The sequence below is a fragment of the Passer domesticus genome, chromosome 8 (assembly GCF_036417665.1).
Source record: "Passer domesticus isolate bPasDom1 chromosome 8, bPasDom1.hap1, whole genome shotgun sequence".
In the NCBI taxonomy this organism is placed as follows: domain Eukaryota; kingdom Metazoa; phylum Chordata; class Aves; order Passeriformes; family Passeridae; genus Passer; species Passer domesticus.
Window position 1 is genome coordinate 38,379,172 of NC_087481.1, and position 26,858 is coordinate 38,406,029.

General features: G+C 43.0%; 2 protein-coding genes and 1 long non-coding RNA gene across 6 annotated transcripts in view; 1 reads left to right on the forward strand and 2 right to left on the reverse strand.

Annotated features, from left to right (window-relative positions):
• The window catches only part of SEC24C (SEC24 homolog C, COPII coat complex component), a 38,351-nt gene extending 28,836 nt beyond the window's left edge, over window positions 1–9,515 (reverse strand). For 3 of the 4 annotated variants that reach the window (XM_064430527.1, XM_064430526.1, XM_064430524.1), the window contains exons 1-2: window positions 9,415–9,515; window positions 1,785–1,987 (exon numbers count right to left, since the gene is read on the reverse strand). In XM_064430527.1, coding sequence (XP_064286597.1) covers window positions 1,785–1,959 — 175 coding nt within the window. In that variant the 5' untranslated portion in view covers window positions 1,960–1,987; window positions 9,415–9,515. Of the gene's footprint in view, window positions 1–1,784; window positions 1,988–7,235; window positions 7,260–9,414 lie in introns of those variants that run through there. The other variant, XM_064430525.1, reaches the window with a different exon arrangement.
• Window positions 9,516–9,846: 331 nt separating this feature from the next.
• Window positions 9,847–26,858, forward strand: part of SYNPO2L (synaptopodin 2 like) — a 36,946-nt gene continuing 19,934 nt past the window's right edge. Inside the window, exons 1-2 of the mRNA XM_064430532.1 lie at window positions 9,847–12,180; window positions 25,616–25,767. Coding sequence (XP_064286602.1) covers window positions 12,076–12,180; window positions 25,616–25,767 — 257 coding nt within the window. The 5' untranslated portion in view covers window positions 9,847–12,075. The remainder of the gene's footprint in view (window positions 12,181–25,615; window positions 25,768–26,858) is intronic.
• LOC135306480 (uncharacterized) overlaps window positions 18,041–26,858 on the reverse strand; it is a 58,981-nt gene continuing 50,163 nt past the window's right edge. Inside the window, exon 3 of the long non-coding RNA XR_010367292.1 lies at window positions 18,041–19,482. This is a non-coding gene — a long non-coding RNA (uncharacterized LOC135306480). The remainder of the gene's footprint in view (window positions 19,483–26,858) is intronic.

The window sequence follows — 26,858 nt, forward strand, 5'->3', positions numbered from 1 at the left end:
TTACTGGCACAAAATCTGCATTTTTAATCTGCACAAGTTTATATGAATGTTATCAAGGTATCTAGGTATGTCCTTACTCAGCTGTCCCAAAATGAAAAAAGGTAAACCATAAATAGTCTAGAAAAAAAGTTAATTCCCTTAAAAAGCAATGCTTTTAAGGCTTGTGAAGTCTGAAAATTCTTGAAGTATCTGAAAGAAGATGCTCATCAGTTTCTTTTCACAAATACCCTAATCATTCTTCACATTGTTTATAGCTAAAGCCTCTTTCTATAAAGAGCTGCACTGATGCAACTTTTCCAAATCAGTGGTAATTTTTGTTCTTCTTGAATCCCCTTCTCTCCCTCACTAAAGCAAGTCCAATTTCTCCCCATTGTTCCACTGGACAGAAAACACGATTCAGTCGCTGGTTACAGCGAGCAGTCAGACACAGAGCGCTCGCTCAGTGGCTGAGCTCTAACTCTGCTCTCCCAGGAAGCAGTGTTTCTTTCCTCCCTCAGAGATGATTTTCATTACTTTTACAGGAAATTGTGAAACTTCACTCCTGTGAAATTAGTTCAAAACTCTCCGATTAAAGGTGCTGTTAGAAGAGATTTATTGACAGCATGGGAGGAAGAGGATTAAGGAAAGAAAAGGAAGATGGAGCACCTGAATGACCTATTCTTTAGCACACCACACTTAACTCCCTTGCTATGCTACTCTACTAACTCTAGATAAAAATCCAATAGTGCAATTATTCAGCACCCAAATTTCAGTCCCCCACTTCTGTTAGTTTCAAGACAACTAGAGGCACTTCAATTGTTCTATCCTTCTCATTGAGTCTGGGTCAAAATGTGAGAAGTTGTAAAAGACTGAAGATGTACTTGCAGGGGGGAATAGTACAGAGACAATTAGCATGACCAGCACAGTCCTAATTACCTTAGAACACCCATCTGAAACCTAAACAAATATTTTAAAGTTCATGTTGTGCAAATTTTAGCAAAACTGAATTCATCCCTGTGATCTGAGAAGGCAGACAAACTTGTATTCAAAGCAATAGTATTTTCTCCTCTACATTTCAAATGTTAAAGTCACTATTGATTTCCCAAAGCAATTAACATAATTGAAAACCAAGACTCAAAAAGTTCTTTAATAAAGTCAGATTTTCTTTTGAAAACAGGAAAATAATAGTTGAATTACTTTTATTTTTTTTAACAGACAAAAATAACAATGGATAGGATCCTGCAGAATCAGTGAAATTCTAGAATACATTAGCTTATCCCATGTCCACAAACTTATTATCAAATTTAAAGACATTAGAGAAAATAGTTTGAAATACACTTTCTGCATAGAGTTGTATGTCAGTCTTCCAGGATGAGTGCAGATCTTTCTATATAATAATGTAAGGCAGTTTCAATATAAATCTGTTACAGTCCCTAACTGCTGCCTCTCAACATAACCTCATCAGGGAGACTCTTCTAGTCAGGTGCTTCAGTAACATAGGGACATAGACATAGAGAATAAAGCAGGCTGTTTCTCAACATTTTAATTTTATGAGCTACCAAAAGACGAGTAAACCCTACTAAACTGGACAAGAGAGCACAATATCCTCAGAATATGGGACGACATGATTTTTAGCATCATGCAAATTACACAGAGAAAAAAAGATAATCACTACCACAACAAAAGCCAAAGACTTACAATAGGATATTATACACAGCAATAGGACATTGTGAAGCATACAGCAAAAATTCCACGCACGCCATCATTCACAGGTTATCAATCAGTAAGTATTGGCTGAGCAGTACCTTGTGGAGGGACTGGCTGTTGATATCCTGGCATCGGCCCATTATAAGCTCCATACTGCGCCTGAGGAGCCCCTGGCAATGACTGTCCTCCGTAGGCAGGCTGCTGGTATCCCTGATATCCAGGCTGAGGTTGCCCATAAGGAGGCCCCGTGTGAGCTTGCTGGTTTACACTCATTGTATTCACATCCCCAACCTAACCTCACCTGCAAAAAGGGGGGGAAAAATGACTTTAAGCAGATATAAAACCAAACTGGTCAGCTTCCCTACTGTTTTCAAATAAGTGAGAGATCTTAAGATACCTGGAAGCGAAAACATTAATGATAACTTACTCTTGCACAGCAAGTCAGATAAATGCTTTACAAGAGCTATTTAAAACAGCACTTTCAGAAACTATGTTTTCTAGTCAACTTAGTCAGCATTTCGTCCTGGTTAGACCTGTGATCATCACCTTAGATAGAAATATCATAATTTGCCATTCCATAGCAGATTACTATCAAGCTTCCTGAGAAACCTTTAGAATTACTTCCACTTCACAGAATCAGACCAACAGAAAATAGATTTCATTATATAGATGAGTGATCCCTTAACATACCACTTCAATAACACTGAACAAGTTCAGCTGTCACCTCTGTGTCAGTTTACTCGATCACGTTTCCTCATTACAAGCAGCAAGCTGCACCATCCACAAAGGCAGCAGCTTGAAGTTTTTGATAGAATCCAGAACAGGACCAGCATAGGGGGCTATAGCCTTAATTTTTTAGCAATAGATGATTTAAAGTCCTTGCTATGTACACACATTTCAGAAAACAAAGATATTCAAAAAGCAAAATTTTCACCTATGAAAGGTGTTAAAAATGAAAAGTAACTATAAGCAAAGATGGCACTAAAGGAGTTTTACCGCAGTGTAAGACCTGAAATAGAGTGTCACAGACAGAAGAGATATTTCTTAGCAACCTTTTGCAAGAAATCTTGCTCAACAGACAGATTCCCAACTCCCCTAACTAACTGTATAAAGAAATGGACTAGCTTTATAACAAGAAAAGCAGAACTGTTATTGTAAGACTCCAAACCAAAGGGCAATTTTTACAACAGCAAGCAGGTAGATAATCCACAGTGCCTCTCATTTGTGGAGAATCGAGGAGATGACTTCAGGGGCAGGAGATTCCCTCATGGTGTGTTTCTCGTAAGAATATTTTTCATCACCTATACTTCTTTGGACACTCCATGTCACTGTTAGCCTCTTCAGCTAAGACTACCTACACTAACACTAAAGAAGCATGTTTAGGGCAATTAAATTATTCACTAAAAAGCACCAGTTCATATAAAAATGCAAAGCAAAAGTAAAATAAATGACTAATGTTGCCCTCACATTCTTCTCCAAACTCTACTATGAACTTGTGCATTAGAGCTACAAAGTAAATCTCAACACACAGGAGACACAGGTGCAACAGCCACCAGAAGCAAAGCCTGACCAGGAATCTGCAGCTTAACTCAATCAGGTATCAAAGCTCCAAACTGGTTTGCCTACACTGATTACCACATGCCAAACAATGCTAAGGCTGGTGCTTCACATCACCAAAAGTATGATGCTAAAGAATTATTTCAGCCACTGACACCACAGTTGTACAGCAAAGCCACTGGAAGAACAACAGCTCTGTAAGAATCATCCACATGAAGAAATTCTTTCATACATACCATAAAGGGAAAAATATATATAATAACAGAGAGATTTAATTACTTACAAAAGAAACTAGCACAAAACATCAAACTACATTTAACCTCCTACAGCTAGTAAACATGACAAATAACAATACTAACACTTACTCTGAAATTAGATTTTAAACTTTTATGAAAGGAAATAAATGAAGTTTTACATTTTTATTCTCCAAACTGTATAAAGGTAAAGACAGGGATTTTGTTTAGAAAAAGATCTCCTCTTAAATATTTAAAAGTAATTTGCTCTTGAAAGTTAACATGTCATTTGCAACAACTTACAAGAGCATGACAATTTTTCATCAGCCCGCAGTGGTTTTAAAAATGATTACTCTCTTACTGTCACGTTTATAACATGTAATCTCTAAAAATTCTGGTTTCCCACACTACCTTTGACTTAGTTCTGCAAAACAGTCTAACCTGAGCAGCCATGTGGCCAGGAAGTCTGGACTTTGGGACCTGCTCCCTTCCCAAGTTCCCTGAAAGGTTAACCTCTTACTGCCCAGGCAGGCAATCAGTGTGACCACACTGGAATGACAGACTCGTCACCTCCTGTTCTGTACGAACAGCAAAGCAAGAGTGCCTCCTGCAGAGGTGGGAGTGCAGGCAAGGCAGAACACATCGAGAAGACTCCTCTACCTGCACATCTTGGAACATCTGGTCAGGGCTTTCTGACAAGGAAGGAGGGCTGTGCTCTCTTCTTTCTGCCCCTGCTTACTGGATTGCACATGAGAAACCCAGCTTCTAGTCACTGCTCCTGCAAACAGGTCTCTCCTCCAGAGAGAGGAGCAGCAGTATTCCACAGGATAGCTCCTGAGCTATAACCACTAAGACACTTTTCACAAGTTAGACCTACAGAAATCCCTGAACAGATCTAATGTTCGAACTAGGAATTACTACAGAGCAGAAGATGAATCTTTCATGTTTTTTCTCCTGTTTTTCTAAAGCACAATAGAATAAGAATTCAAGCACATCCCTTGTAAACCACTTCTGACTTACTGCTGCGAGTGTACACTCAATAATCTCACCTGATGATCTTTTACTATTCCCTGTTCAGCCTTCCCTCCCTCATGTGAATATCAGTATTTCCTGCCTGAGCAAGTGGATCTGTAGCTTGTTGCTCTCTCCTCAATACCACAACTGAGAGGTAAGCTGATTTAATGCACATTTACACAGAAAAAGTTTTTGTGGAAAAAGTAGCTGCACAAACAAGATGGTTCCAATTCAGTGTCCCAACTGAAAGGTAAATACACCTCAGACCTTTAGTTAACCCATGTGCCAGCCAGCACACGTTCACCTCCACCACAGCACAAGCTGATGGTTGATCTACACTGGCAGAGGGTCAAGTAGGGAGACTTAGGAACAAGGCCAGTGCTGAAGCTGCAGACAAGGCTGCTTCATTGTTTTGGTGGTCAACATGCTCTGAACATAAGGCTTGTGGCACACTTGCTCATCACTGAAATACCATAAGGACCAAGAGTATTTGCCTCTGAGAAGGTGGAAGACAGTTGTCACTGAGTGAATCTGTTTTCCCTCTTCCCCAGTACAAGTTACTTGTACCAAACATTCATTTTTTTTCCACTCAGAAAACATCTCTGTGTAAATTAGAACCTGGTCACTTGAAGAGATATGGAGAAAGGGAGAATTTCATGCTCTGTCTTGTGACATGAAGGGTGGCTGGGGTATGGAGAATGACAGAAATAATACATATATCAGCCAGAGAGAAATGGAGATAACAGGCCATTTCACTGGATAAAAATGCTGAGGATACTTCTTTGCATGAAGCAACACATTACCAAAATTAAGCCAAACATAATACTGACACACGGTGTTGAAGACCATATTACTACTCAGCAGTTCCAATACAATGCTCAAATAAGCAGGACTGATGCTAGAGAAAAAAATCCTATGAGAAGTGATCATTACCATAAACAATTTTCCTGCAAAGCAGGAAGCAATCACTCTATACCATTTTCTATTCCTCTGTATAAACGCAGCTGACCATGAAGTTTTGGTCAACACAGTTACAAAGCTACAATTACACGAGAAGGGTGTTGTACAAGACAGAAAAGCAGTGAAGATCAGTAATGAACTGATGGGAGGAAAATACACAGGAATAATGTAGGAGGTGCTGAATATCTAAATAGCTTCAAGATTACTTAGTATCCAAACAAATCAGACCACAGTGAAGTTTTTATGACAAGCTTTAAAAAAATCTAGTGATTCATATGAGCTCATTTCAATGAGCAAACCTCCCAAATCACTGAAAACTTCATATTCATAATTTTTTATAGTCTGCATTCACTGTTAACTCCCTTTTGAAAGTGAAAAGCTTGATCTCATCAGTTCTTGTTAATTTTCTAAAGGAAAGGCATACACAAAATTATTTTCCTTCAGAAAGGTGCGATTGCCTCTTGTACTAGACCCAGAGAAAGAAAAAGCCTGTTTGTTCCAACTTCAGAGAGGACTGATACTTTAAAAAAACCCCAAACCTACAACAACAAAAAAATACACAACTCAAGTCAACCACATGGCCACGAAGGAAATATTTAACACAAAAATCAAAACTATTTCCAGAAGATGGGATAGAAGGAGAGCACCAGTAATTCAGCGTATTGCCTAAACTACTTTTAATGTTTCTGTTCTGCAACTTTCTGGAAGCAGCAAGGTTTTGCTATTCTTACAGAGACCTGACTCTGGAGCTAAGAACACCCTTCAGAAAGGGAAATATCCTTGCTTTTGTTTCACTGACAGCTTGACTAGGTCTTCTACGAGCACTCATGGAACACTTGGTTCTTTTCAGATATAAAAAATTACTGGGTGGGGTTTTTTTTTCTGTAGGAAATCTCATAAAAGAAACTCATCTCCTAGAAGTCAGAAACTGCCAACTAATCTGTAAGCTCACAGGCCACTGTAACAAATGCCTCCCACACTTTGTCCAAATCAACCCAAATGGCAATACTGGAATCCACTCCAATCTGCTGTAATACGTGGCACTCTCTCTTCCTGCCTGTGTGGATTCTCAACCTGTTACACCACAGGTAACATCTTCTTCATCTAAGCATTTTGAGTTAGTGCCAGAAACATTTTTTTAACAGTTCACAAAAAGCATAAGACACAGTTTTCAAAGTGAATCTAAGGTGTGATCACTTCCATATTACTCTAAAGAAGGCCACATTAAACCCAGTTTTGTTAGGCTGATTCATCATCCTGGGCAAGGTGCAATACAGTACACAAGTTACAAGAGTGAAAGTGATTAAAAACTGAATAAAAAAAACCCTGCTTAGTCTCGACCTAACCTTAAAACTACCAATACTTCCAACCCCTGCCATCACCACCAGATTCCTACTTCAAGAACCTTTTATAATTTGTTGACTCAAGTCTCCTGGTGGGACTGATTCACGTCTCTATCACTGCAATAAAGCCCTAAGTAAGAAAAGATTTGAAAAACGCTCTGCTATGAGCATGGCTTCTAAAGAGCAACCCCAAGGAGGCAAAAGTCACTGACAATACAGCATCAACAAAACCACAGCAAAGGATCTCTGTTTCCTAGCTACCTCCACACACATGTGGATGTATGTTACAATGAGTGACGTAATTTGAATAATTTTTGTGACTCTTGCACAAGCATAATGGATTAGAAAAAGTTACATGAACAGTTCCAAATTTAGGGAAAAGGCCAGAAGGAAGAAAGGGAATCTACAGAATAAGACTAAAAAACAAGTTTTCTTCACATACATTGTAAAACTTGCCATCTCTGTGCTCTGACTTCCTCTCCACAAATACACGACACAATTTCCATCACTTGCAAGAAACAAAAAAAGATCACAATTAGCTTTTCCTAACACCTACTGCCAGTTTATACTGCCTTTTAATGCTTTCTGTGTTAACAATGAATCTTGCTGAACATATAAAAACAAGTTTTATCTTCACAATTTATCTCCAACACAACTTTTCAAATCTAAAGAACGAGAAACATGCACCTCTCTTCTGCAGAGACCTTGTTGTCGATTATTGTTGGTGACTCTGCACCTTGCCCTTCTCTAGCCAACCATCAATTCTTCCTTTGATTTTTGACCCTCCTTCTGATAATAAGTGTTACAGGAAGATAACATAATCCTACCACAGCAGGAAAAAACATTCAAAGAAGTACAAGCACCAAACCACTCATTAAAGAAATAATCTTTTAAATAGCTGTTGACTTTTATAAGTCAGCTTTCAGCCATGAAATTAAAACCTGGAGTGAGTGTGACAGCATATTAAGAAGCAATTACATATTCTTTGTATTGATATCCTCATCATACTGTCTACACCAACAAAAGAATCCTGAATGGCACAGCTTCAAGCCAAAAAGGGTAGTTCCATTAGCAAGAAACTGTTCCACATGAAAATGGATAGAAATATTTATGTTTTCACAGAGTGGATATATGTGATGGAAAGTAAGTCTCCTTTAAAGAGGAAAGCTTGGAAGTTTTTGGTTACGTATATTTCAATCTGTTCACAGATTGAAATATACATAACCACAACTGGAACACCTACTCTAGGAGAAGGTTGTGGGAAAGAAAAAAACAATGTTAAAGCCAGAGTTCCCTAAATTTACTCACAAAAACTTCACATAATAAAGAACAAAGATTTTAGAACAAAATCAGTAATGTCCCATTTCAGTGATGTGATTTTACACTGCTTGTAAAAAACGACAAAAAAGCATTTGCATGTTTTGCCTCAGATAGTGATCTCTGTCCAACATTCCTCATAACATTTGGTAAAGTCAACTACATAATCCTGTAACAGAAACGGATCTAGGATTATTTTCAAGGAATTATCACATTCGTAGCTAACAATCAACTCAGTACCAAACTGGGGGGAAAAAAATCTGTATTTTCAACAACAGTACAAACATCAATGCCTGTGGATAACTTCTGACATAGGTGTAATTCTTTTACACCCCAGCAAGCACTTGCTTTAGCCAGTAAGTTTAAAAAGAACTACAGCCCAGTTTGGAGTGCTTTGCAGTCCCTCTCAGAGATCAGTGCATTCCAAAAAAAAAGCCAAACGAACTAAAGGAAACTAAGCTTCACTGTACTCCATCAAAAGCATTTCTCAGAAAGAGTGAAAGCAAATTCCAACAACAGAAAACACATTTAAAGCACCATCTACATAGAAAGCAAGAGTCCCATCTTGCATAACCACCTTTTCAAGACTACACTTGTATTTCGATCATGCCATCTCCTTTACTTTCCTTTTTCCTTTTTTCACAGCCACACAACCACTACGTTTTACTACCAAATCCAACCAATCTCAGCCGCCAGATCTCCGCCGGGAATGACCATCCTTTGCAAAGCTCGAATGAATGAAAGCGCGAACAGCACAGCACAAACGCCAGGGGAAGGATCCGCGGATTACAGGAGATTAGAGAGGTTGCAGAGAGGGGTATCCGACTCGCGGCGCACCCCGACCAAAAAGAAGCGCTCGCTTCTCTGTGCCGGACCGACGGCCCGACTCGGAGCCGCCGGGTGTCGCCGCGCCACGCCGGGACACCGACGGGTCTCCCGGGGCAGCCCAGCACTGGAAGTGCAGGCCCGCCGACAGCCGGCCCGGCCCCGCAGGCCGCCGGCACCGGCCGGGCCGCGGGCGATGCTGACGCTCCCGCCCGGGCGCATTCCGGGGAGCCCCGGGGCTCTGCGGACCCTCCCGTGGCGCAGCACGGGGGGCCCGACGAATCACCCGACCGGGCGCCACCGGGCCTCGGCGGAGGAGGAAGCGGCAGCGGCGGCACCGCCTCGGCTCCGGGCCCCGGTCGGGCCGCCGGGCGCAGTGCCGGGCTCAATGCAGCCCGCCCGCTGGCCCGCCCGCAGCGGGCGCCGCACGGCCCCGCCGGTGGGCCCGGCCACCCGGAGCCCCCTCAGGCCTCACTCACCGCCGCTGCCGCCACTGCCGGGCCCACTTCCGGCTCCTGCCCCGCCGCTCCCCGCCCGCCGCTCCCCGCCTGCCGCTGCCACGTCCGCGCTCCGCCCGCCGGGGCCCGGATGCGGCGCAGGCGCTGCGAGGCTCCGGCCGCTGACGTCCGGGCTGGGGCGGGAGGCGGCCGCGGGGGAGGGACACGGGGCTGCTTCTCGCGCGGCCCAAAGCAGCGCTGTCCGCACGGGCGGCTGCGGCGTAAGCGCGGCACGGCCGAACGCCGCTGAGCGCGGCCACCATTGAGCACGGTGCCCTCGGCCGCCTGTCCCACCAGCGGCCTGTGACAGACCGCGACAGGGGAGCGACAGGGCCAGTTCTGCACCAAGGTGCAGAGAGTTGTTCACTCCCTGCTAACGACAGTGGAGTGATGGCCCCTCCGTACTCGGCACTGCTGAGGCCACAGCTCAAGTACTGCCTTCTGCAGACCTTACTGGCCCTCTCAGTTCAGAAAGGGCACTGAGGTGCTGCAGTGTTCCAGAGCAAAAGCTTGTGAAAGGTCTAGGAAACTTGACTCATAGGAATGGGTGAGGGTCCTGGGATTGTTTTGTCTCAAGAAGAGGATGCTCATGGGGCATCTCATCGTCCTCTACAACTGCCTGAAAGGAGATTGCTGTGAAGTGGGGACTGGTCTCTTCTGTGGCTACAGAGGACAAAAGGAAATGGTCTAAAGCTGAGACAGGAGAGTCAGATCAGGTATTAGAAACATTTTCACTGTTAGAGTGGTCAGACACTGGACTAGGTTGCCCAGGAATGTGGTGGAGTCACCAACCCAGAGGTGTTTAAGAGGCATCAGAATGTGGTGCTGGGTGATGTGATTTAGTGGTTGAGGGGTCACAGTGGTAGTGCTGGGTGGATGGTTGGACTTGATCTCAAAGGTCTCTTCCAATCCTGATGATTCTGTGAGTGTGTGGGTTTGTGCCCACCAGCAATATGCAATGGCACTGGATGAGTGGTGCTATAGTACTGGCAACCAAGCAATGGCATCACCGCAAAAGTACATCCTCTGGATGTTACAGCATTAGGCTATTAGTCACTGAGAACTAAGCACATGCAGAATAAGGAAGAGGTAAGGGTAAGCTTGTCCTCAGGACCTTAACAGAAAACTATGGTTTATACCTTGTGGGAAAGGGGGAACATGGACTTTAATTCTTATGTAACTCCCTGGCTTGGGAGGGCTAGAATGTTGTGTCTGTCATGATCCTAAAGAAAAACCACTGAAAGACTCTGCTCCACTCTAGTGAGATCCCATCCAGAGATCCTCAGTACAGGAAAGATATAAACCCATTGGAGCAGGTCCAGAGGGCGGCCAAGAAAATGCTGAGAGGGATGAAGGCTTCTCTTACTAAGAAAGGCTGAGAGAGTTGGGGTTGTTCAGCCTGAAGAAGGTTTTGAGAAGACCTTATTGTGGTCTTTCAATACTTAAAGGAGGCTGTTAAGAAAGCTAGAGACAGACTTTTTAGTAGGGCTTATAGTTATAAGACAAAGGGCTTATAGTTATAAAACAAATGGTTTTAAATGAAAAGAGGGTAGCTTTAGACTAGATATAAAGAAAAAAAATTCTGCTACCAAGCTGGTGAAGCACTGTAACAGGCTGCCCAGAGTGGTGGCAGATGCCCCATCCCTGGAAACACTGAAGGTCACATTGGACTGGGCTCTGGGCAATCTGATACGGTTGAAAACATCCCTGCTCATTGCAAGTAGATTGGGCTAGGTGATCCTTAAAAGCTCCTTCCAACCCAAACTATTCCCTGATTCTCTGATGCTCTGATTCTCTGATTCTCTGACCTGGTTGGGCTCTCTTGGCCATTGAGTCTATGTAAGCAGTGCCCTGCAGAGAACTGTGAATCCTGTGTGTGTAGCTAATCCCAGCTATTCTGGTCCCAGTGTCTAGCATTACGAGTGGATGTAGGGGATGTCAGGGAGCAGCACGCTGCAGAGGGAGCACTGCACCTCTGTAGTCTGCCTGTGGCTTTTGGGACAGGCACATAGTGCTGCTGTGTAATGACACTAGCTGCATGGAGAAAATAGAAGTGGAGAGCACATTAATTGCAAGCTGGTTTTGTTCAATTCACAGGGTCAGGTGCTATCACCTGATTTGTACAAGTTTGTGCCTGTGACACGTCCTTGCCTGAAACTCAAACTAATGGATCCTGAGTACTGAGTGACTCTAAGATTTGCATTTGGAATGCTAAGTGGAAATAAATTTTTTACTGAAATGCTTCCAGCTTTAAGAGTGTCAGACAAAGCTCTGGAGAGACAGGAGGTGTGCTATTTTGAGCCACGTTCCGGTGAGAGATCCATCATGTATGCGGGGGGGCACAGAGGGTGAGATTGACATGACACGTGTGTAGGACAACTCTGGCCCCTTACCAAGGGCAGAATCAAATGTCTAATCATAGGCAGAGCAGCAGCTGAGAGTTCAGAAGAGCAGTGAAGGTTGGGCTTGACAGTCTCAACTCGTGTGTGTGTGTGAGAACTTCAAGGAGAAAGTGAGCAGAGGGCCTTGTGGGGACTGGAGAGTGGTGGTGTGAATTGTGAATATGGGAATAGAAGATTCTGCCTGTTAAGAACTGGAGTCTGTACTGAAGTTGTGAAGACAAAATATCTAAAGCACAGAATCATGGGAGCTGAAGAAGAAATGCTCATCACTCTGTCTGGAGGTGCCCCCTGGGGCTTCCGCCTGCAAGGGGGTTCAGAGCAGAAAAGACCCCTTCAAGTATCAAAGGTAGGACCCTGAGGTGCAAACTGTGAGAGCAAGGTTGTTCTGCTGAACTGAGATATCCCTACTGAGTTGGGCATCTTTCACTACTGCTAAGGAATCAGGAACTCCTTACCATGGCAGCGGATCTTAAAAGGAAAAATTGGGTGGTGTGCTGAAGCAGGGTGTGAGGTGGGCTGCGGGTCCTGGAATAGATGCTATTGAGGTAGAGACAGTGTCAGGTGAAGATCTGCTCCAGTGCAGGTCTGTACAGCTCAGACCTGCACTGGAGCAGATCTTCACCTGACACTGTCTCTACCTCTACTCTCCAGATTTGTAGGCTGTACAGCTCTCCTGAGTTGTCAGCAGAGCTATAACCATAGTGACAGAGCAGGGAAAAGGGTTCAACTATGGAAACTTCAATAATCATGTAAGACATCCAACTAAAGAAAAAATAAATTGAAGCAGTAAAAGCCATATTTTTAATTCAACTGTCCCTAACACTTCATTACTATATTCCAGCTTTCAAAAGAGATGTACATTTCTTAGTGCCTCTTCTGTTGGTGAAAGTTTTTCAGCACTGTCTGAAGTGAATATTTGTGATACTCTATGCAGCAAGTACTGGTTTAATTTCAAGAATTAAAGAAAAACAGTTGTTTGAATGGGAGATTAAAAAAACTGAATAAACATGAACCTTGTGTTGCACTACTTTTGATAAACAGCTGTTACTGTTGTCTTTTCAGAAAGACTACTGAATAGATTGAAAACTAGGGGAAAAAAGGTCCTCTTTATTAAGCTCAAGACAGCTGCATTAGCCTTGACACAATGATATCTTGGGATATCTCACTGGAAAGCACCCAGCAGCAGAACTGAAAAAGTGCTCTGCCCAGCTCCCTCTGTTTCCTTAAGCAGACCATGCCTCTGACAGAATTTCGAAATTAAATGTTCTGTGTCAATTGGCTCACCCCAGATCACGTAGTGCTTGTAACTTCTGCCAAATTGTTTGCAATCCCATAGCTTGGCCTTGAAGTGAATGTTTCTTATATAAAGGTGATTTTTCTCCACAAAAACAACTTCTGCACAAACTCATAGAGTTTCAGACTAAAAAGAAAGAATCAATATCCTTTAAAGAGATGTCTGGCATCAGTGGTTCTTAGGAAAATGGAATTTTCAGGGGCTACATTAAGTCTGCATGGTCTAAGATTATTTTGACTCTTGTTTTTCCCTCAGTAGATAAGAAACTGGTACTGAAGAGGGAGGAGATTGTGAGTGTCTATAAAGATTACTCGGGATTGAACAGGAAGAACTAGTCATTACCCAGGCTAAGTTGCACCTTAAGGTGAATGGAATATTGCTCAAGGATTAGTAGCACTTGCAGGAAGGTATTAACTAGAAGCAGCTTTTACCCAGAATTGGGTGCTGACTTTAAGTCTAGGAATACAAATATAAATAATTTTGCAATACTTGGATATTGCATTAAAAAATAATTATGGAAAGTATAATTGATACAAATCCATTTGAGGCTCAAAGTATACATCATTCTTTAGGCAGGATTTTCATTTTATAATTATCTTTTTTGTCTATTATCACCCAGAATTTAATAGCATCCAATGACCCTACATACTATCCCAAAGGCAACACCAATTAAATAGTCTCCAAAGAATGGATGGTCCTTACCAGGTACTCAGGAAGATCATATCTGAATGCAACCTGCTTAGAAGAGAATAAACTGCCAGGTGTCATGTGATGGAACATACAGCCATGAATAGCTGATTGGTGCCAGGAGATAACTGAGTGGACACTGTTTGTGTCTCAGAGATTCCAGTGCTGTCATTATAGACAATTTCAACTTCTAGGCTAGAAAGTCATAGTAGTAACACAAAGGAAAGATGCTTACCTTTGGATGCTGAGTCAAATGATGAATAAGTGATAAAAAGTTAATTTGGGAAATTAATAAAGTATAACAAATGCATTATATGTAAATGATACATGTTGTACTTTGGTAGAAATGCTGGATTTGCCAAGCCAAACGAGGTTAAGAGTCACCTCTTGTCCTGCTTCCTGCTTCCTTTGTGTTTCCTGCAAGTATTTCAGAGGAAGTTGTAAATTTCGCAATGCATCTAATTTTTGTGTAATGCAATGTGGAGGGAAACCCTTTCCCCTCAGGTGGGTATCAGCATGCCCTGGGAAGTATCTAAAAATTGGTAGTCCTCGTGGTTTACCCTATAGATAAACAGAAAATTGTTTCTGAATAACTCGTACCTTACCTGCCTAAGTCTTATGTGATTTCCTAATGAAGATTTGATAACACCAGGCAACCAGGCATTCCAAAGAGTAAAGGTTGCACTAAGTGGGATTTCCTGCTTGAGTCGCTCTTGCTGTATCACAAAGCCCTTCACAATTCCTCATCTTACATGACCCATGTACACAGTTCATAGTCTTCTTGCCTTTATGATTTCTAAAGTTTACATCACCATAATATTTTTATTGTTTCTTTTTATGGATATTAGGATAAAATTAATCACTGACTGCTGTTCTTGGTATCTTTTTTTGTTTTCCTGAAAATTTTTTGGGTGTGCTGCATGGTTCCTTTTTCCTTTCCTTTCCTTTCCTTTCCTTTCCTTTCCTTTCCTTTCCTTTCCTTTCCTTTCCTTTCCTTTCCTTTCCTTTCCTTTCCTTTCCTTTCCTTTCCTTTCCTTTCCTTTCCTTTCCTTTCCTTTCCTTTCCTTTCCTTTCCTTTCCTTTCCTTTCCTTTCCTTTCCTTTCCTTTCCTTTCCTTTCCGTGGGGCCTCTAATTGGTTTTGCTCTCATAAGGTGTTCACATGGATGGCTTAAATTATTGGCTTTTTTCAAATTGCATTTAACACAAAATGTACAGTGAATATATGCATTTGAAACTGTTTTCTAGTGCAAAGTATTCAACTGGCTGTAACAAAATAAAGTACATAAACATGGTGGAAGTGGGGTGTGAACCCATTTTTCTAAGGGTAAAAGGATGCATAGCTGTAGTTTCAACTGTTTCTCCAAGCAAGGGATCAATTCTAAACCTCAATCCAGCTGCCACAAAGGGGTAGAAAAGCAGCTCTATCTTCACATGTTGGATGCAGCTGCCACAGAGCTTCTGTGCCATTCAATAACTGCCTGTGGCTTATGGGTTCAGGGACACACCTGGAGAATGGTGCTGGAATTACATCCTTGTGGACAGTCTCTTGGGCTGGATACAGCTGGGCATGAGCCGGCAATGTGCCCTGACAGCTCAGAAGGCCAACAGCATCCTGAGCTGTACCCAAAGAGGAGTGGCTAGCAGGTGGAAGGAGGAGATTCTGCTCCTCTGCCCACTTGGAGCACTGCATAAACCTCTGGGGTTCTCAGTGCAGGAAACGTGTAATTCCTAGGATCTAGAGGATCTAGATGATCCAAGGGATGGAGCACCTCTCCTGTGAAGACAGTCTGAAAGAGTTGCGATTGTTCAGCTTGGAAAAGGCTCTGGGTAGACCTCCTTGTGGCCTTCCAGTACCTGAAGGGAACTTATAAAAAAGAGGGAGAGATATGTTTTAGATGGATAGATACTGATAGGATAAGGGGGGATTATCTTAAACTGAGAGAGGAGAGATTTAGATTAGATGTAGTGAGGCACTGGAGCAGGTTGCCGAGAGAAGTGGGTGCCCCATGCCTGGGAGTGTTCAAGGCCAGATTGGATGGGGCTCTGAGCAGCCTGGTCTAGTGAAAGGTGCCCTGCCCGTGGCAAGGGGAGTCAGAACAAGATGATCTTTAAGAAGCCTTCCAACCATTTTATGATTCTATGATAACTATGATAACTAATTCTGTGTTCAAGTAAACTTATGGAGCCAAACCAGCCTTGGGATCAGAACATTGCTTCTTCCAGCAGTGCCAAGTGGATACTGAGGAAAAAGCACAAGAAAGATTGAAATGCTAGCATTAACACCAACTGATTATATGGTTCCAGATCTGTAACTGCAAATGTCTATTCCTTTCATTTTAAACTTGCTTACAAGAGCACATACTGACTCTTTTGTTCCACCAAAACAATAATTTGCAGTGTCCAGGTGCTAAAATTGCCTAATGTGAATCTGAAGGCTACCATACTGATGTGTATTTGAAAGGCATACCATTAATAATTAATCTCATAAAAACAGATACTATAAGAGTAGAGAGTGAGACCAAAAAATAAACATAAGAAAACTTGTGTCTGAGGAGCCTTCAGTGAGAAAGAATAGATGACTTTTCAATGAGAGTTGTATTAAAGTATCACACTGTAATGAGTAAGCTGAAAGAAAAGCAGACATTGATATGCTCAGCAGGCAGATACACAGCACGATCAAACATCAACAGAGGACATTTCTGTTGATATATTCAGAATAATTCTGCAGAAATTAGAAAGGATAGGAATATTGAGAACTAGAGAAACAAATAAAGAGGGACAAATAAAGACTAGAGAAGACAAAAAGCGAAGGACAATCTTAATTTTGTTCTTAGTTACAGCAATGTCCTTCTAAGTGAAAGCAGTTGAACTACTCTGGATTCATATTGGCTTATTGTGATTCCTAATGTATCTTTTACCTCTTACCTAATGAAGCAGATAAACTCTGGTGGGAGTTTACACTACCCCTCAACAAAATAAAGCTGATTTGGTCTGGCTCAGTAGCTGTGGTGCAAATGACAACACAACACAAGAAATCTTTGACCAGAAACAGTCTTTAGGAAAGAAAGAGAACAAGCATAAACACAAGAAGCAAAAAGTATCCATAGATGGTAAAATTTTATTTTAGAATGCTGAGGAAAAGTACATGGTCCTCACATGTAGCTGTAACTGATGAGAAAGTTAACCCATTCTGTAAAGAGATTAAGGGAGAACAATACTGTCAGGTTCCTGGAGGATTTCTTTTCTGTAAGGATACATGCATCAAATGCTTTAGAAACAAAACAAAATGTAAAATAGCTAGTCTGAGAGAAGTTGTGAGCACTAATGGTATTAATCAACCAAAGTAGAAACCTAGCATGAAATTATATTATGGAAATAATTTTTATGAAGATGAACAGGACAGTTTTAGGATAGTGCAAGTATATGCAAACCTGACTTTAGGGATCCTGCTACAAAACTAGATTTATTCAATGAGGGGCAAACATGATTACTTTCTATAAAAAGCAAGGAAGGCACTTCTACCTCTAGCACAAGTACTGGTAATACTGACAAAATAGAGGAAACTGAATCTTTACAGCTGGTACTGGTAGTAGAGGCAAAGGACCTGGGCATATTAGTGCATCACCAATAATAAGCCAGCAAAATTATGAATCTCTGAAAAAAAAAAAAAGGCAAACATAAAGAAATGAGCCTCAGGTAGACATGTCTAACAGAGATAGGAAGGTGTTGATATTAGTGTCTAATGCACAAGGGGGAATTCACTGAAAATACTATACTTAAAGAATCAGCTCCTTTCAAGGAAAATAAATGTAAGATAGAGCAGCCATAGAAAAGGAGGAAGGAGAGAAGGCTTATTTCACTAGCAATATATTGAAAGAGGTGACTGCAAGTTGAGCAAATACCAGCAAGACTATTCAAATATAGGTGACAGGATTGACAGCCCAGAACAACTAACCAGGAAGGTTCAGCAATGACTTTCCAATCTAGAAAAAGAATTGAAAATCTTTTGAGTCAGTTTATGAACTGGAGTAAACAATATGGCCTCTGAAAACTACAGAGGATTGGCCCTGGTAGCTCAAGAGACTCCTTTCAGTTGGCTGTTCCGTGCAAATACTCTGCAGCAATATTAGGGGATCTGTTAGGGGAAGCAGTAACACAGGATTGTATTGGTTCTAAAACCAAAATTTTTTTTTTTGAAGAGCAGTTCATCACAACCTCCTTTTTAGCTCTTTCCCACATATTCCCAGTTTTCCCTTTATGGTTCTCTGCTGATAATTCACTGTTTCTGCTCTCTCCTCTGCAAGATATCCTTGCTGCCTGTTTGCCATGTCACTGCTCCCTGTGACACACAGCCTGGCTGCTGTGTGCCATTCTCCTATGCTCATGTGACATTATTCCTGCTGGAGGTGCCAGCTCTAACCCAAATAGGCCTGATGGCTTCCAGATTTGTGAGCACCTTTTCTTCCTCTCCCCTTTTCAGTGGGCAGCCCGTTCTTCATCTGTTTTCACAAATGTTTATTGTCACACCTAAAAAAGCACTGCTAGTCTGTAGCAGTCACTAATGCTGTTTTTGGAGTGCCTCAAGCTGCTTTGGGAGAAGTCCTGGACATATTTTATGGCCTGTTGGCACTTAGGCAGGTGCTGTGTTTGGCTGCTAGTGAGGGAGCACAGAGAGTGGAACTTTCCGAGGGTCTGCAAGAATCTCTTGATGAGAAGTTGCAGTGAAACCATACGTGCACCATCTATACCTGGTGCTTTAAATGTACCTGGGACCATTCTCTAGCACTCATGCCAGCTGCTACAGAGGTAATGAAGCCCAGCAATTAACGTTTTCTATTCTTCCAAACAAAATGGCCACATGCCCATAGGCAGTGGCTCTGGGAATGGTCTGTTCTAGCTCTCAGACTGTGTCTGGGAATTGTTCAGGACAGCAATAGCCAATCTCAGCCAAAGATGTGCCTAGGATAATTTCAACATTTTACCACAGTAGTTGTACTCCAGAGCTCAGGTTTATTCACTGATATTATTCAGCCTCTACTGGCTAGAACTACTGAATACATCTGTGGAGGCTGAGCCTGGTTTTTGATGTACATTCATACCTACAAGATGACTACAAAGATATTGCAAGGCAATGGGAAGATCTCTGTACCTAAGTGCCCTAGATCCTTCAAGTGAATGGAGTACTTCTTTAATCTGTACTTGTGGCTGATCCTGTCCTTGCTGCCACAGAGCAATGGTGCTTATCCTCGTCAGACTGTTGCTGAGAGGCTGCCTTTGGGTTAGTGAGTGCTGTCTTTTGGTGCAATAACCCACTCTTGCAATATTATGGATGCTGTGTTCAATATTGTTTTGCAAACCAAAGTGACCCTCATTCTATTGAAATAATTTCATCTAATTTGCCCTCTCTCAGTATAAATACTGTGGAAGCATAATTTACTTAAGACTGTTGCTGTTCAACAATTAGTAGCAGCTGAAAAGAGCCTTCTGTTTTGAGAAGGGTTTTTATTCAGGGCTGTGAATGCTCACGGCCCCTTAGAGCGCAGTATCAGCACACGGTGTGAGGGCTGGGAACACCTTGTTCTGGAGGACTGAAGCCATGTCTCTGGATTAGTCTACCCTGTGTTCAAGCATCTTTCCTTCCTCCTCTCCCAGTTCAGTGCCTGGACCTGTAGAAAGACATTTTGGTTGCTAGGCTTGCTTATGAGCTTCAATTTCATTAGGTTTAGATCCCAAAATCTTTTATGGCACACAAACCAGGATGAGTTTCTAGAAAAAGGACTTACATGGGACATGTATAAGCATGTTTTTTCTGAACATTCAGTTGCTTTTCTCACAGCTCCTAAATGTGGGACCTGGTACAAATATTTGACAAATATATCTGTTCTTTCTGAATCCTTGCTTCATATAAAAAACACTTGATATCTTGCTGCTTACTCTGTTGAGGGTAAAATGCTTATCAAGTACTTTTAGTATCTATTCTAGTACATGTGGCATTATTCTTTGTCATTGATATTACATTTCAATTACTTTTCAGCTGATTTACCATCAAGTAACAAATAGCTATGGAGATTCTGCCTCTTTTTATCTACCTGGAGCCACCTCTGGCTAGAAACTTGCTCCCCACAATGACACTTGTGCTAAATTTTTTGCTTAGGAAAAGAAGGTGGATTGTTTGAGGTTGTTTTTCTCTTCCCTCTCTTGTATAACCACAACAAAAAACTAATTTTAAGGCACTTCATTTCAGTAAGGGAAAACTGACAGAGGGAGAAAACCAACAGTCAACAGTCCCTGATTGTTTGTGTTTGTTTTATATCAGTTTGTATCCCTTGGCACAAGTCAGAATTAAATCTAGTGCATCTAAGAACTTGTTCTTTCATTCTTGCACCAGTACACTCTAGGCAGTAACATATTTTACTGTAGTCTGACATGTACTTAATCAACTGAGCAGCACTAGGATCCTCATCCACTACCAGCTCTCATTGTTAAACCCCTTGCTCAGAAGCCACCCAAGTCTGTCCTACCACTTAAGACACATCTTTTCACCACTCTCCCTTGCTGTGTCCATCCTACAAAATATGTGTTCTCTTCCCTCTTTCTTTACATAAAGACTCCCTAATTAAGTTCCACCATGGATGACCTGTGAAGTAGCTCTCTAGGGACAGTGGGCCTACTTTACCAAGAGGCAAGACTTCCAGTTCATCTCTTAAGAAGGAACACGATGTTTCATCAGGAAATTACTGGAAATAACTTCCTGTGTAGTTGTAATGCTTAGTGTAATTATTATGGATATTCTCCTGTAAAATAGCTTCCAATAAAAACATGGCATTGACGTGAAGATGTGATGTTATTTGCTACTTAATAGATAAGGCATAGGGAAAGTGTCTCACTGGATCTCTATGTTCAGGTAGGCAACTGAGATAAAGAAAGACTGTCGGAAAATGTCCTGGTTTCCAGGCTCCTGCCTTTTATGGCTCACAGTCTGAGTGTCTTCTCCAAGGTCACACAAAAAATTATCCAGGTCTTCTGAATCCCACTGTAGCCATCTACCCACTGTAGCCATCTACCCACTGTAGCCATCTTACTCTAGCCACATCAGTATCCTTCCTTACACAAAAAGAGTAAACCCTGGCCTTGGATAAAAACCAAACTGGCCCAACAAGTAAAATTGTATGAATACACATCTTCAGAAAGAAGAAGAGATGGAGGGTGTTTGTTTCTGCTTTTGCATCTAACCACTGCTCTGTTTGTGGTTCAGCTGAGCAGGAAGTTCTAGGAGGAGCAGGCCCACATGCTGGTTGGCTCTTGCTTGAGTCATTCCATTTTAGTAATGCTTTATACCACAAAAAGTAATTTGTTATCTCTCTGTGAGAACCCTGTCACAGGGTTGAATACCACAGAAGGCTGGGAATAAAATTTAAACACTGTCAGGTTGTATGGAGTATTGGAGCCCATGTCACTGTAGCTTCTGGGGGAAGGGGATGGCTCATTGAGAGATGCAATCAGAGAGTGGAAGGGCATTGGGTGGGAAGGTGAATTGTATTCAGTATTAAACTCTGACTTGGACTGAGGCTGCTAGGTTTCTGCTGGAAAGATTGTAGGAGATTAGGTGAAGACTGATAATAAAATTTATCTTCCTACATTATAGGCTGAGCTCTCCCAGTGAGAGGAAGTGGGAGGTGGCATGGGAAGGCAAGGGGAGAGATGGGTGAGATGAGCCTACACTGCAAACCACTTCTATTTACCCACAGCCTACTTCATTACAAAGAAGGAGGGCTGGCCAGCAGGGAGAGTGGTTGCAAAGTTTCAAGACACATTCCCTGGGCTGTACTGAGGCAAGATGTGAAGCCACTGAGTTACTATTGGGATTACTCTATTCTTAGCATCCCAGCATGTGTTCAGCCCCCACATACCACTATCTAAATATAGTCCCTACTGAAGGACAGATGCTGCCAAGTTGCATCTGACCCTCTCCTCTCTTGCATTCTGTTCCTGAAAGCTAGGCTGAATTCCCCAAGACACGTCAACAATCAGCATGTCCTTTTGTCTGCCTAGGGTTGTACAAGGAAACCTGTACTGTACTGCTAAAGCCTGATCTCAACCCTGGCCTTCCTGGCCTCTCCTAGCACTGACCTTCCTTTCACCACCTCTTCTTATTCCTTTCCCTTTTTTTTTTTTTTCCATCTCAGCTGCCTCTGTCCTTTCCCTTCTGTCTGATTGAACATGATCAATGGGAGGAAGCAGGCAAAGTAATGAAAGAAAACATGTGTGTATGTGCATGTACATATGTACTGCAGATACCCAAACCCCTCTGACAAGAGCTCTTTTGTCACTACAGATCTCCTGCTGAGAGGGCAGGGAGATGGAAAAGTTTCTGAATAAATGTGTTCCAGTTTTTCACACTGATTTGTATTTCCAGTAGCATAAATCCAAAGACTGAAACTGGGATTTCCTAAACCCATCTGAAATCTATACAGGACATACCTTGATGTGAATATGCCATGGGAGAGTGTGTCTACTGAGGCATGGAGTGGAAAGTCTAACAGTCAGTTACAAGAGGCTCACAGAATTTGTGGGGCTCCTCACACAAAAGGAGAGGTCAATCCTCACCGGTATGTGTTAGAAAGATGGACAATGCAATCCCCCAGGGCCAGGTCTGGGGCCAACCCTTACCACTTGTCAGAGTCTGTCAGTGCTGCTTCTCATTTGCACAAGAAAGCTCTTCAGGTATGTGTTACAGCAAGCAGAGTTTTTTCTTTGAAACACCACTTTTTCCAACTTTTCCCACCTTTTCAGAACAGCTGTTGGGTGACACCTTCCAAGATTTCTGCAGCTTAAGCAGAAGCTCCCTGTTAGTGACACTTCATGTGGCTCACTGGCTGCCCAGGAGAGGGCATCTTTTGGACATGGGGAGCAAGTGGCTGATCCTGAAGGCAGTCTGACCTTCAGGATGGGCAGGGAGCCTGGCTTTTGGACTGGGCAGCCACCCTGGCCTGGGGCCTCAAGGGCTTAGTGCTGCTCTCGCTGTACTCAAGATGAGCAGGTTATGGGTTGTCATTAGAGTCTCTACAGCACGGTAGGGACTGTGAGTCATATAAAAACTGGCAGGCTTAGGTTGGTCTCTGTCCAGAGGCTCTGCAGCCTTCGGCACACTGCACCTTGCTGTTGTAGCTTTGGATTAAGTCCTGTCCTGTCTTTCTTTCTCTGCACAATCCTCTTCTGTGTTTAACCCCTTTGCCTTCCTCCCCGGCAAATGCAGTGGGGTAGTGGTTTGGTGTAAAAATGAAGCTGTGGATAGTTCATTTCCCTCTGATCCCAGGAGCAAATTCATAAACTTCCAGTGAGGGTTTATAAATCTGTGGAAGATTGAGCCAGACACATGCTACTTTCAGACTCTATAGGTCTCTTCCTGCACTGGAAGAGACCTGGTCCTGTTTTCCCAGAAAGGAATGAAGACATGGAAAAGTCCCTCCTGGACTGTAGAGCACTGAAATACCAATAGTTGCTTTAGTGCATATGCTTTCTGTCAGTCCAGTAAGATTTGAGCACAGGCAAAATTTGCCTGCTCATGATTATCAGCCCACATGTCCTGCTTGAGGCCCACCAGTCTTCTCTGGAATAAAGGTACCTGAAACAGCATCAGGCAGTGCTGGGGGCACAGCCCCATCCTTCCTGCCTGGGAAGGCAACCCCAAACAGTTGCCTGCAAAGTCTCTGAGGAACTAGAGAATTGCAGGAAGTTTTACTGTTGCTGTTCTGGCTGGTCATCAGCCTACATCCTTGGTTCCAGTGAGCAGGGAGGAATACCATGGGATGTGAGGAATGCTCTGAGCACCTGCTGACAGCCTTCAACCCCCAATCCCCTCACTTTACAACTGGGAGAGATACTCAGCAAGTATGTTCCCATCCAGTGCTAAGTACCAAGTACTTGGCTATGGAGCAGCAGCTGGTCTTTTGGGGAATACTGGGAAATCCTCCTTTTAACCTCTTTTCAACTTCCTAACTCTTTTCATTAGCTGTTGTGTCAGTAGGCGGCACTGGAAAATGTGTCTTCTTTACCTTCTCAGTTAACAGCTGCATTTGGATGAAGTAGCAGGAAGCAGCATTTATACTGTAACACATTTATACTGTGGTTCTTCAGCAGTAGTTCATTACAGACCTACACATGCTCATTCCAGGCTTATATTAACAAGGAGGGAAATAAAGGACTAAAATGACACAGGCTGATGGATGTGGCAGCTGGGATGAGCCAGTCCCTATTTTAAGCATGCAGGCAGGATTTGGGGTCAAGTTGGAAAGGCTACAGAGTGATAAAGTACCAGTGAACACAAAAACAACTTGAAGCATAGCCCTCCTCTTTCTATCTTCTTCCCCAACACCTCTCAGTCCTGCTGACAGGCTGACCTGGGAGGAGTGTTGCTCTTGTCTGCTCAGCACAGGCCAGGAGGGCCAAGCCCAAGGCGCTCACACACCCCATAGGTGCAGGGGGCCTGGGCCACTAAGGCCAGGCAATCAGGCCATGGGACTTCCTTAGGGATCCAGCTCTCTCCCCTCCTGCTCCCCTGCTGCTTCTGCAAACACAATGACAGGGCAGCAATCCTTCCACATTCACTTGTCTTTCATGAAGCTGCCATGAGAGTGTGGGCAAAGTAACTTTAGAGATGAGTCTGGTGGGTCAAGCAGCAAGGCTGTGAGATAGGGACAAAGGTGCCCTGTTGAGTATTATTTCTCTGCAGGGATCTGACAAAATCTGTTCACTGCACCCTTTGTTAAATAGCTCTGCACTGATTTATCTTTCACTTAACTGCAAGATCTGAAGAAATATTGTAGAAGAATCTACAAATAGAGTGTAATGCTACCTTGTTTCTGACTTGCTCTGACCCAGTGATTTTACCTGGCTACTCTTTTATGTGAAAAATGAGTACGTTATGGGTGCCAAGCTGTCCTACAAGAGTAGCCCCATTGCTTGCCTGTATGGGAGAGGTCGGTGGTTTTTGGCTGAGTGGGCATTTGGTTTGCTTTCTTGCTTGCCCTAGCAGAAAGGCTAGGCTGAGTTGGTAAGAAGTTTAACTGATGGATGATGGAATAAAACAGAGAGTAAACACTTGGTGCAAGATGGCCATGAGAGGACAGATCTAGGAGCTTGCCTGGAGCCAGTGACTCTGACTCCCTTCTCAGATAAAGCAATGCATATCTTGCACAACTCCTGTTAAGGCTAAAGATTTATTCCAAGTTTACCCTTGTGTAATAGGACACCACATAGCCTGATGCAGATGTCCAGAAATACACTGACCAAAGCCATTGGAGCAGGAATGCTTAACACCAGAATATGCCTCTGAACCACCACCTCTCCCCAGTGTCAGCTTCCCTGAGGATGGTACTTGCAGAGGCTCTGCATGAGTCAGGAATCATACCAAGGAAGTACAGTAGAGGCATGCAGAAGGACACATGGACATGTGCAGGCATAGTCTGTTCTCTGAAAGACAGACTCCCTAACCAACTTAGGAGACAGGGAACAAGAGGAGAAGATCATGTGGATATTTTTGAGTCTTTCATCTGCACTAAAGAACTTGAACGGGGTTGGTGATCAGTTCAGGCCTATGCTCAGCAGAGTGATTCTTGGAATTAACAGGGATGCAGAGACCAAAAGGCATAGACAGGGCTCATCCAACTCCATTCGGTCAGCACAGTAGTCTTAGGCCTTATTTTATTCTGTGAAAAATGGAGCAATAGAAGGGCCAGCAACTAAACTAAATAGCTGCTGTTCTTCCCATCATACTTATCCTCTCTCCTGCTTTTTCAGATTCGAAAGAGAAGCAAAGCGTGCCGTGGAGGCCTGTGGGAAAATGATGTTCTAGTATCTATCAATGGGAAGTCATGTGCTGGCCTGTCCCATGCTAATGCCATGCAGATCATCGATTCCTCCAATGGCATGCTCAACATCCGTGTGAAAAGGTAACCTGCTCCCAAGTGCCAGTGCTGTGACAGTGCAGGCAGTAGGGTGCTTTCATCCAGTACAGCAGCTGTCCACATCCAGCAGAAACAAGACAGTCAGGAAGCCTTTGGTTTCACCATACTGCAAGGTGTACTAGGAGGACTTACCCATGTCCTAACCTGGCTAACATGTTGACATCTCAATGTTTTGCCCTGTCTTACAGTGGGCTGTTGTAGTCCAACAGTCTGTATACTGACTCCCACAAAGATGAGAGGTATGTGGCTAGGCCCCTTTTTTATGGGAAGAAATATCTGTGCCAGTCTCTAGTTCAAGGGAATACTGGAGATCAGGCTCAAATTTATGGACAAAAAATAGTACCAGTAAGGTTCCTTGTCCTCCCTGTGCTAAGTTAACCCAGTGCGTCAGTGCATGCTGGATGCAGCCCAAGCTACAAATGAATAATCCTATAAAGGTGAAGGCAGCAAAGCTGTGTGAGGTTCTAGCTAGTCCACACTACTGCCTAAACAGAAGTCACCCTCAGAAAATCAGGCCTTGGTGAAGGGGGCTGGGATATGTGATCTTCTACAGTCCTGAAAAGACAGAGAGAGCACTGTGAGAAAGGACAGCCATGCTGGTTGCTGTCATCTGTAAAGCAGGAGCAGAGGTGGGCAGTGCTCAGAGAAGGAAAGCCTGAGCATGTAGGATCTTCCCCTTGGTTTCAGAAAAAGTGCTGGTGCCTTCTGATGTGCTCACTCTCTACCCTAACTGTGAGTAAGTGGGATGGGTAAGTTCTGTACAAGGTGTCCAGAATAGCTCCTGGTCCCCTGCCGAGGCCTCATCTCGCACCATTGGAGCCTATCTGCAGCAAACAGGTGCCTGGGCAAATTTTAATCGGTCAAGATCAGCACACTTTGAATTAACAAGGTGACAAAGGCAGGCTTCTTGCATCCTTCTGGATGGAGCCAACACTGAATGGTTTGGAAATAATGAAATCAGTTGTCTTCATTTGGAGTAGTGGAGAAATCATCAAATGTTGCTTTCTTGATCACATGTCTATTCCTACTTCATCTTTACGTTCACAGAGAAAACACCAATCACTCCTGTTCAGAAA